The sequence below is a fragment of the Rhinoraja longicauda genome, chromosome 18 (assembly GCF_053455715.1).
Source record: "Rhinoraja longicauda isolate Sanriku21f chromosome 18, sRhiLon1.1, whole genome shotgun sequence".
Taxonomy (NCBI): Eukaryota; Metazoa; Chordata; class Chondrichthyes; order Rajiformes; family Arhynchobatidae; genus Rhinoraja; species Rhinoraja longicauda.
In genome coordinates this window covers 11889318-11901367 of record NC_135970.1, presented here as the reverse complement: position 1 = coordinate 11901367, position 12050 = coordinate 11889318, and the positions used below count along the sequence as shown (strand labels likewise).

General features: G+C 44.4%; 1 protein-coding gene across 8 annotated transcripts in view; it reads right to left on the bottom strand.

Annotated features, from left to right (window-relative positions):
- atg13 (ATG13 autophagy related 13 homolog (S. cerevisiae)) overlaps window positions 1-11526 on the bottom strand; it is a 72459-nt gene extending 60933 nt beyond the window's left edge. For 2 of the 8 annotated variants that reach the window (XM_078415113.1, XM_078415116.1), the window contains exon 1: window positions 7482-7507. In XM_078415113.1, coding sequence (XP_078271239.1) covers window positions 7482-7501 — 20 coding nt within the window. In that variant the 5' untranslated portion in view covers window positions 7502-7507. Of the gene's footprint in view, window positions 1-7481; window positions 7514-11094 lie in introns of those variants that run through there. The other 6 variants (XM_078415117.1, XM_078415118.1, XM_078415112.1 and 3 more) reach the window with 5 other exon arrangements.
- Window positions 11527-12050: the final 524 nt, after the last annotated feature.

The following is a 12050-nucleotide window of genomic DNA, read 5'->3' as shown; positions in this document are numbered from 1 at the left end:
CTGAAACTCTGTATACTGCTCGATGATATACAGATAGTTCACGACAAAAAAATTATAAAAAGGCAATATATAATATAACTAATATTGATGGTTGTAGATCCTACAGGTATAAATGTAAGCAATTCTAAAATTCAACTTAGAAATCTTTACACGCAAAATACTCAGTTGTTCTTGCTCCATCTCAAAACCCTCTAGTTATTTAGAACATAAAACAGTGCAGCACAGGAACAAGCCCTTCAAACATGATGCCAGATTAATCTAACTCCTTCTGCCTGAACGTGATTCATAACCATACATCCCCTGCATATCCACATGCTATTCAAAAGCCTCTTAAATAGCACTACTGTATCTACCTCTCTCACCAGCCATGGCAATGCGCTCCAGGCACCCAAGATTCTGTGTAAAAAAAAATTATGCCACGCAACTTTGCTCCTCACAATGCCCTCTAGGCATTGGCATTTCCGCTCGGGAAAATAGGTCCTCACCGTCTACTTCATTTATGCCTCTTAGTTTTATATACTTCTCCCTTCAGCCTCATACATTCCAGAGAAAACAATCTAAGTTTGTTCAACCTCTCCTTGTAGCTAATCCTTCCAATCCAGGCAGCATTATGGTAAACCTCTTTATGCATTTACACTAGTTATACATATTTTTATATGCTTTAGCATGTTAATTTAAATTTGCAGGATATTCTTAAAGTTGATATAATTTTTTTCCCGAATATTTTTGCGACATTATTGCAAAATGTTTTACCTACATTTCCCCAATGATGAGCTTTGGTAAAGATTTATTAGGTACTAGACCAAGTGGAAGCATTGGGCCCAAACCTCCCTTGCATTGGTGATGTACCCTCTCCTCCCCCACTCCCTCCCCCCCTCCCTCCATTCACCCACTCCATCCCCCCTTATCCCCCTCCTCCCCCGCCCCCACTCACCCAATCCATCCCCCCCTCAACTCCCCTCCTCCCCTCACCCACTCCATCCCCTCAACCCCCCAAACCTCTCCTGCATTGGTCTAGCACCCTACCTTCCACCACTCCCCCCTTTCCGTCCTCCCCCCCACTCACCCACTCCATCTATTGGGACTTGCAAGGGCAGTGTGGTGGTGAAATGAGGAACTGCAGATGCTGTTTAATGTTAACAGAATCTGAAGAAGGGTCCCAACCCAAAATGTCACCTAGCCATGCTGAGATACTCCAGCATTGTGTACCCGCAAGGTGGAGAACATTGTCTACAGAGACTTAACAAGGTATGACAAGGAACCATGTGGTAGGTTAAGTCCATGGGGTCCAGAGTGGGCTAGCCACATGGATTCAAAAGTGGCTTGGTGAAAGGAGGCAGAGAGACGTAGTGGAGGTTATTTTTCTGATTGGAGGCCTGTGCCCAGTGGTATGCTGTAGTGATTTTTGCTGGGTCTAGTGTTATTTGTAATCCATATAAATGATTTGGATGGCAATGTAGTTAATATAGGTTGTACATTTGCAGATGACAGTAAAATTGGTCTTATAATGGACATTAGAGGAGGCTTTTTAAATAGCGTCTACTGCCTTGGATGCCGTGCTGATCCTTATCATTGGCTGACGAGCCAGGAGAGGCCAAATTCCTGGCATCGTTGGTAACATCTGGGTCCAATTAGACAACATCGGATTGGCCCACCTGAACCTTGTCACCCTACTCCTCACAAAACTCAGGCATTCAAGGAGTGTCTAGCTGTGTTCCCCCGTTGAAGGTTCAAGGAAGACTGAGCCACTGGGACAACCCCAAGATCACCGTGTGGTTGAGATTGGGCTGCAAGGATTGGGCTGTTTGGAAGAAGCCCTAGACAGCCAGCACCTCTACTGAGGCCAAAACTGAGTGGCTTGGGCAAGCCCAACACGCCAATGCCTCTTCCTGCCCAGGGTCAACAAGGGACCGTGCCCACACATAGAGGCACAGACTGAGCCACCGGGATAGCCCAAAGACTGCCAGCACTGCCTCTTCAAGCACAAAGCTGAGCTGCCGGATAGACCTGAAACTGCCATGCCTCCTCTCGAGACAAGTGTGAACTGCAGAGATAAACTAGAGATCACCACCTTCAAAGATCAGGAATAACCAGGAATGAAGAAGGATGTCGACCCGAAACATCACCCATTCCTTCTCTCCAGAAATACTGTCTGTCCTGTTGAGTTACTCCAGCATTTTGTGCCCAACCAGGAATGAGCTGCTGGGACAAGCCAGAGATCGCCAACGCCACCATACGAGAGAATAATATCATTATTTTGAAGATATGAGCCCATGTACATTTGTCCTGCCTGCATTTTGTAAGATCTGACCACCTGGCTGTGCTTCTACTCCCTGATTACAAGCAAAATCTGGGACAAAAATTCTTTAAGTGACCATTGGAGAAAACAGATGAAATCCTATATAATTGCTTTGAGCTGTTGGTTTGGTCCATATTCAAGGAAATCTAAATGAATATGTCACTTCCATTGCAGACTTCATCTTTAAGCGTGTTGATGACTGAATGCCAAGGAAGTTCAAGGTGAGCAATCCCGACCTGAAAAGGAAATCTACTTATTATCTTTGGCAAGTCATAAAGGGCGGCACGGTAGCGCAGCGGTAGAGTTGCTGCTTTACAGCGAATGCAGCGCTGGAGACTCAGGTTCAATCCTGACTACGGGTGCTGCACTGTAAGGAGTTTGTACGTTCTCCCCGTGACCTGCGTGGGTTTTCTCCGAGATCTTCGGTTTCCTCCCACACTCCAAAGACGTACAGGTATGTAGGTTAATTGGCTGGGTAAATGTAAAAAAATTGTCCCTAGTGGGTGTAAGATAGTGTTAATGTGCGGGGATCACTGGGCGGCACGGACTTGGAGGGCCGAAAAGGCCTGTTTCCGGCTGTATATATATGATATGATATGATAAAGAAAGCCAAGAGAAAATACCTATCCAAGCTACAGTTCCAGAGTAACCGCAAGGACACCCGTTCAATTGTTGCATCGGGTAGTATTGTCGACAACAACACATCCCTCGCCAACTTGCATTCCATACTCATTTTGAACTGAAGGAAAATGTTGGAAGGAACTGTAGATGTTGGTTTAAATCGAGGATAGACACGAAAAGCTGGAGTAACCAGCTACTGAACCAGACATAGAAACATAGACATAGAAACATAGAAAATAGGTGCAGGAGTAGGCCATTCGGCCCATCGAGCCTGCACCGCCATTCAATATGATCATGGCTGATCATCCAGCTCAGTAGCCTGTACCTGCCTTCTCTCCATACCCCCTGATCCCTTTAGCAAAAAGGGCCACATCTAACTCCCTCTTAAATATAGCCAATGAACTGGCCTCAACTACCTTCTGTGGCAGAGAATTCCACAGACTCACCACTCTCTGTGTGAAGAAATGTTTTCTCATCTCGGTCCTAAAAGACTTCCCCCTTATCCTTAAGCTGTGACCCCTGGTTCTGGACTCCCCCAACATCGGGAACAATCTTCCCGCATCTAACCTCTCCAACCCCCCAAGAATTTTATATGTTTCTACAAGATCCCCCCCTCAGTCTTCTAAATTCCAGCGAGTACAAGCCCAGTCTATCCAGTCTTTCCTCATATGCAAGTCCCGCCATCCCAGGCATTAATCTGGTAAACCTTCTCTGTACTCCCTCTAAGGCAAGAACGTCTTTCCTCAGGTTAGGAGACCAAAACTGCACACAATACTCCAGGTGCGGTCTCACCAAGGCCCTGTACAATTGCAGCAGAACCTCCCTGCTCCTAAACTCAAATCCTCTTGCTATGAATGCCAACATACCATTCGCTTTCTTCACTGCCTGCTGCACCTGCATGCTTGCTTTCAATGACTGGTGCACCATGACACCCAGGTCACGTTGCATCTCCCCTTCACCCAATCGGTCATCATTCAGGTAATACTCTGCTTTCCTGTTCTTGCCGCCAAAGTGGATAACCTCACATTTATCCACATTATGTTGCACCTGCCATGCATTTGCCCACTCGCCTAATCTATCCAAGTCACTCTGCAGCCTCCTAGCATCCTCCTCGCAGCTAACACTGCCACCCAGCTTCGTGTCATCCGCATCATCCATGATAATTCTCAACACCAATGCCCAGCAAGGCTGTGTTCTCAGCCCCTTACTATACTTCTTGTACACTCATCACTGCGAGGTCAAATTCTGCTCAAACATGACATAAATTTGCAGCTGACAAAACAATAAGGCAGCGTAAAGAAAGATGATAAGAGTATCGTAACATGGTGTCAAGACAATAACCATTGACTCAATGTCATCAAATTGGGTGTGCTGGAGTAGCTCAGCAAAATGCTAGAGTAACTCAGCGGGACAGGCAGCATCTCTGGAGAGAAGGGTCTCAACCCAAAACATCACCCTTTCCTTCTCTCCAGAGATGCTGCCTGTCCCGCTGAGTTGCTCCAGCATTTTGTGCCTATCTTTGGTGTAAACCAGCATCTGCAGTTCCTTCCTGCACACTTCACACCTTAAGGTAAAGGATATATAATCCGGATCACCAAATCTACCTTATTGCAGCCCTAGCCCTTTTTTCCTGCACTTTCTCTGCAGTTGTAACACTATATTTGGCACTCTGTTCGTGCCTCTTTTTGCACTTCCTATTTTACTTGGCTATTGTTTGATTTACTCATGTATGGTATGATTTACCTGGAGAACATGCAAGATTTTTTTTCACTGCTTATCAGTATATGTGAAAATAATAACCAATACAATTTTACTGTTAATTAATATTCTGCACCTATCTTTTCCATGTCTTGTACAGTCATATACTTCGATGAGAATATCAAGATGTTTCCTATCCTGGATGAAAAGCCAGATTTTTCCGGTTATTCCTTGACTGTGATACTTAGCAGAAGAGGTTAGCTTTGAGTCTTTGCTTTGAACAACATCCTGTGTTTGTAAATCTTCCATGTCACTCTAATGCTCCCACATCTTGATTCAAAGAACAAAACTGGAGGAGGTAAACCAATGCTCTCGGGCACTCAGAAAGTACTGCAGCATCAAACATGCCATCAAAAAGATATGACTGTGTTGGGCATCTTCTAACTTATACATTTTTAGAGAAAGCCATCCTGGGGAATAGTTAACACACTAAGCTCATCTCTACCAATTTCTGAGGTAGAACATGGAACAGTAAGTACATCACAGTACTAGGCCCTTCAGCCCACAATGCTTCTGTCCAACATGATCCTTAGTTACTAGGTAACTAGTTTGTATTTTTCCTTCCCTAACCTTTTATTGTAGATGAAGTTCTGGGGTTGTATGAAGAGAACAGATTTCTGATTTTTTTTTCCAGACTTGGGTTAACTGATGGAGATTTTCTTCTTGTTATTCTCGATGCAGAAACTGGAGTATCAACCTCACCTTAACACAAAGGTTCACAGGAATCTGGAATCCATCTTGCTCCACTTCTTGATGTGTCCGTGCTTAATTATTAATATAAAACTTTTCTGTTATGTGTCTCTTCAAGTGTACACACACAGGTATGGGGAGAAGGCAGGAACGGGGTACTGATTGAGAATGATCAGCCATGATCACATTGAATGGCGGTGCTGGCTCGAAGGGCCAAATGGCCTCCTCCTGCACCTATTGTCTATTGTCTTCCCTGGGTTACAAAAGCCTGATTTATGGAGACCCTTCACATATGAACAAGTATTGGAGACTAGTGGGATGGATGGGGACAGCTGCTGTTAAGTTGTAGGCATCTTCTCCCAGGTGAGTTTACTTTGTTTGGAGATACAGCATGGAAGCAAGCCGTTTGGTTCACCAAATCCACGCCGACCATCGATCACTCAATTGGACGAGGTCAATGTTATTCCACTTTCTCATCCACTCCATACACATTAGGGGCAATTTACTGAGGCCAATTAGCGTATAAACTCTTTGGGATGTAGGAGGAAACTAGACCACCCAGAGGAAACCCACAGGAGACACGGGATTATGGAAACACCCGGCATACAGCACTTCAGATCAGGATCAAGCCCGGGTCACTGGCACTATGAGGCAGCAGCTCTACCAGGGCATTTCTGTGTGTATTTCCTCCCCACCATCACCAACCCTACACCCAAGCAGAGATGGGAACACTGAGCAGATTACCTTGCTCACTCACTGAGTGAGGCCAGCTGGTGGCCATTCTTCCTGTGCCTGGCCAATCTCCCTTCAGCTATTTTTATGATTCCCTCCCACACACTGCTTCCGTTAATTTCCAACATACGAACTGTTCTCAGGAAAACAACACTGTTTTTTAGCTGGGAACTGCCCACATATTGCCTTTGGATGGTCATTTTTAAACCATCCTTTAAATCTTTTGAATCCTTTGACGATTCATAGTCAAAGGATCTTTAATCAATTAAGAATCATTATTAGGTTGTTCAAGGTGATAAATCACATTAATGAAAAGCGTACCAGGGATCAGTTCATGAAAGATAATATAAGCCTTGAATGTTGTAGAAACTAACATTAAATTTGTAATATTTGTATCTGTCATAATTTTGTTTTATGTCTTATTGCACAACACACCTAAACCCAAAGTCCACGGCAGACAGTGACTCCATTCATCACTGACCTATATGACATAAGGCCAGAACTACACCCTGCCACTCTCACAACCAGGCTCCTCGAGAAGATAGTAACCCAGAGTTACTAATTAATGACTGGCCTACGATTTATTACAACTACATCACAAATCGCACAACTTAAAAGGGTGCAGAAATAGAGAGAACCAAGGGTGTATGTACATATCTTTAAAGGTCTCAGAACAATGTGAAATGGCTACTAAAAATATATATATACGAACTTAAACTTCATTATCAGAGGCAAGTTGCACAAATAAATATAGTAAAACTTTTGAAAAACATAGGCTTGCCTCAACTGGAATATTCCTTCCAATTCTGGTTATCAAGATTTGGAGAGAATACAGAAGAACACAAATGGTATCAGAGATGCAGGGCTTCAGTTATGCACAGATACCAGAAAAGGCAAGATTATTTTTCTTAGAGCAGAGACAGGCAAGAGATTTTTACGTAAGTGTATAGTAAACTCAATTCTCATGAAAATTAAGAATATTGTGCAATTTTATATTCTTTTCTCAAAAACAGAAATTTGAATTTGTTGCATCAGGTTTGGATGCAATTTTGTTCACACGCTGAGTCCATCAGCACAGCAGCAACCACCCCCCCCCCCCCGGCCCCTTGCATGCTTACAAGCAGCAGTTGATTCCAATTGTGTTTCTTAAAATATACCGTAAATTTTCCCATCTATCAACTATGTCACATTAGAATACTCCCAAAAGATACAAAGCAAACATATGTTGTTTTCATATTGAAATCGAAATATGTAAAAGACTGGATAAAGCCAAAGATCGTAATGCAAAAAACAAATTTGGTGAGTCAGCCAGCTTCTGTAGACAGAAATGGACAATTGACGTTTGGGCCAGAACCCTTCTTTGTCTGAAGAAGGTCCCAACCTGAAATCTTGCCTGTCCATTTCCTTCCACAGTTGCTGCCTTTCCCGTTGAATTCTTCAGTGGTTTGTTTTTTGCTGAAAACCAAAATGTTCATTTGAAAGATTTCAATGTTGATTCCTCGATGACTTATGATACTAAATCATGCAGTACAAAACATACTGTTCTTCCTAAATTCAGAGAGGAATGCAAGTGTTGAGAATGTCATATAATGCATACAATGAAGCTTGACAATTTTGACAGCACTTTATGACTGGTTTTCCTGAGGGTGCATGTAGCTCAAGGCCAATGCTAGGGAATTAAAAAAAAGGGAGCTTTATTAAAAATAATGAAAACTACAGAGCTTGTGGCCTTTTCTTAAGGATGGCTCACTTGCTTCATCTATATAATCATTCTGCATCGAATAATAGTGACACATACAGCGATGCCTTTTTGAGAAATACTCATGTAACCAGCATATTCATGCAAGCAGCAAACACCCCTCCCCATGGGTGCTGAACGGTCAAGAGTGTATTTCGTACCATATATGGAGTAATCCAAAATAAATATTTCTAGCAGTGAAGAGTCAGTATATTTAATATACGTGAAGGGAAAAAAATATGCACCAAATTTTTATGACCTTATTTCTGTTTCCTCAAAATGATGGAAATTATTCAGCAAGGTCAATAGAGATAATGTTAAAAATAATTCTAACAATTATGCAGTAAGTGGTGGGTGATGAATTGGATGGCATTCAAAGAGGTGTCCTTGAAACCATGGGCCAAATGATATCATTAAGTTCAGAATTGTTCTGGGGAAAGAACAACTTCTGTTTAACTGTTGGACTGAACTGTTCATGCAGCAATGGATGTCAAATTTTAAGCTGTTACATTCATTTTGTTTCATAACATAATGCTCAGCTTCATTGGAAATATGTCCTTTCTCAACATGTTAATAATCACCGTCTTAAAAACTTTCACATATATACGATAATCAAACATTATCAGTAAACTCAGCAACAGCAAAGTGGATTGTTCCAAATAGAGTAACATAGCTCATCTACAACTCAAAGTTATGCATCAGATCACACAGGACTTCTTTTTGCAAAAAGTTAAGGAATCTCAGGACACCGACTGAACTACTTATTTTCAGTATTACCCACAGTAGAGAGTTGTAGATATGTTTAAAAAACAAAGGAGAAAGACACCAATATTTAAGAAAATGTAAACTATATCTCTTAAATACATAAGTTAAAATTAAGTTAGGTTGAACAAAGAAAAAAAGTAAATTACAAATAAAATGTAGTTATGAAATTATAAACTTAAAATGTGTTGTGGGAAAGGCCACATATAGAAAACTCATCAAAGGTAGACACAAAATGCTGGAGTAACTCAGCGGGACAGGCAGCATCTCTGGAGAGAAGGAATGGGTGACATTTCGGGTCAAGGCCCTTCCTCAGACTGATGCTCATCGGATACCTGGATATTTAAGAGCAGAATGTGGGATCAGTGACCTCTTCAGAATTAGGAAAGGGCAGAGGGGAAAACAGTACCAAGAGTTGAAGTGGAAAGGCAAACAGAAAAGGGAGAGGGTGGAAATTAGTTAAAGAGTAACGGATATGGACAAGATGGACATATGATTGTGGGGATGGTGTAAAGTGGATAGAGTTCAGGGGACATGATCAGGATTGGACAGAGGATTGGGTATAGGGGTGGAAGACAGAGAAGAAACAGAGGGAAATGGGACAGTGGGCAAGGGAAAGAGAAGTATGGGAGGATAAGACAGAGGGGAAGTGGGTGGGGGGGGGTGTCAGAGATTGAAAATCTGGTGTCAGAACAATCTTATTCTCATCATTAGCAAGACCAAGGAGCTGATTGTTGACTTCAGAAAGGGAAAACCGAGGGATTGTGTACATGTGTTCATTGACAGGACAATAATTACTCGTTCTTGGGTGTAAAGATCTCTGATGACCGGTTCTGGATATAACACGTTGATGCAAGTGCAAAATGCTCACCGATGCCTTTACAGTGAGGCACTGGGGATGAGACAGAAACACTGGTGGTGGGACAGAAAAGGTGGGGGAGAGGGACAGAATGTAGAGGGTGAACCAATAGACAATAGACAATAGACAATAGGTGCAGGAGTAGGCCATTCAGCCCTTCGAGCCAGCACCGCCATTCAATGCGATCATGGCTGATCACTATCAATCAGTACCCCGTTCCTGCCTTCTCCCCATACCCCCTCACTCCGCTATCCTTAAGAGCTCTATCCAGCTCTCTCTTGAAAGCATCCAACGAACTGGCCTCCACTGCCTTCTGAGGCAGAGAATTCCACACCTTCACCACCCTCTGACTGAAAAAGTTCTTCCTCATCTCCGTTCTAAATGGCCTACCCCTTATTCTCAAACTGTGGCCCCTTGTTCTGGACTCCCCCAACATTGGGAACATGTTATCTGCCTCTAATGTGTCCAATCCCCTAATTATCTTATATGTTTCAATAAGATCCCCCCTCATCCTTCTAAATTCCAGTGTATACAAGCCCAATCGCTCCAGCCTTTCAACATACGACAGTCCCGCCATTCCGGGAATTAATCTAGTGAACCTACGCTGCACGCCCTCCATAGCAAGAATATCCTTCCTCAAATTTGGAGACCAAAACTGCACACAGTACTCCAGGTGCGGTCTCACCAGGGCCCGGTACAACTGTAGAAGGACCTCTTTGCTCCTATACTCAACTCCTCTTGTTACGAAGGCCAACATTCCATTGGCTTTCTTCACTGCCTGCTGAACCTGCATGCTTCCTTTCATTGACTGATGCACTAGGACACCCAGATCTCGTTGAACTCCCCCTCCTCCTAACTTGACACCATTCAGATAATAATCTGCCTTTCTATTCTTACTTCCAAAGTGAATAACCGGTGAGAAGGGGACAGAAAAGTGGGGGTAAAAAGTGGGTGAAAGGCAACAAGGGGGAATGGAGGAGCGATAGTGAGGAGGGTGAGATTGGTGAGGAGGGGGAGATTGGAGAAGGCAAGTCAGGCAGTTAAGGGGGGAAAGAAGAGTTGGGGGCTGATGTGACAGAAGGAGGTCGATATGACGGGTGAAGGGTTGACATGATGGGATGGGGGAATTGATTTTTTTAGTTTTTTTAGAGATACAGCGCGGAATTGTCCCTCCGGAGTCCGCACCGACCAGCGATCCCCGCACATTAACACTACCCTACACCCACTAGGTTTATATTTTACCTAACCCTAATTTTTATATTTACCAAGCCAATTAACGTACACTGTACATCCTGTACATCTTTGGAATCGGAGGAATGGGAGAAAACCCATGGCGGGGAGAGCGTACAAACTCCGTACAGACAATACCCGTAGTGGGGATCGAACCCGGGTCTCCGGCGCTGCATTCGCTGTAAGGCATCAATTTTACCGCTGCGCCACGCACTGTTCCGCCACGACACGACAGGACAGGAGGAGGGTGAAGGGTTGACAGAACGGGAGTGGATTGTTTACACGACGGGATGGGGAATTGGGGGTTGACACGACAGGAGGGCCGGGGGAGGGGGGGGGGGGTTGACACGACGGGTGGGAGGGAGGGAGCGGGTGGAACAAGGCAAGGGTCTGGCGGACACTTACCCCTCACATTCCAACGAGGGTGATATCTGCCCTCACTCCTCGCCCCCCAAATTAAGTCGGCGATCCGGTCCCAGCGAGTGGGGCGGCGGAGTCCGCTGTTGCCCCGCCAAGAGGCCGGTGAGCAGGATCGGGTCCGGGTGCAGGTACAGGTACAAGTCCAGGCCGGGATCAGGATCAGCTCCAGCTCCAGCTCCACCGCCGCCGGGCCTCCTGTGTGTTTACCTCCGCCACGCTCCGCAAACCCACCCCGCTCTCACCGCCCGCACATTCGCCACAACCACCTGTGACAACACCCTTGAACCAAAATCGCATTAATAAATAAAGCGACACCAGCGCCGCGCATTGTGCCCACGGGAGCAGCGGGAGAAAATTGTTTCACTCAGCAAGGCGCTGGTGTGGTATGTGCGCTGGTTAATTGAAGGGCAGGTTTGGCGTCACCACAGCCTACAATTACCAGCGTGCAACGGGCCATTCGGACTACATCTCCCAGGGGGCAACGGGCTGGGTGACCCAGTAGCCCAGAACATGTCAGGCCAACAGAAGCCGCAGACCAGCAGCTGCCACAATGGAGTGATTGAGGGTCTGGCAAAAATACCAACGTTATCATTGTGTCGTTTAAATACCCATGCTCAGTTCAACGAGGTTAAAAGTTAAAAAAATAATTAAGATATACGGGATTAACAGTGACTTCCTTAATGGATTCAGAACTACCTCAATGATAGAAGAGCCTCAATACAGTTGCACAGTGGAAGGGCAATATTCAGGCTGGACGTCTGTGTCCAGTGGAGTTCTGCAGGGATGTGTGCTCTGACCTCTGTTGTTTGTGATTATAAATAAATGAGTTAGATGTAAATGTTGTAAGAAAATAACTGCAGATGCTGGTACAAATCGAAGGTATTTATTCACAAAATGCTGGAGTAACTCAGCAGGTCAGGCAGCATCTCAGGAGAGAAGGA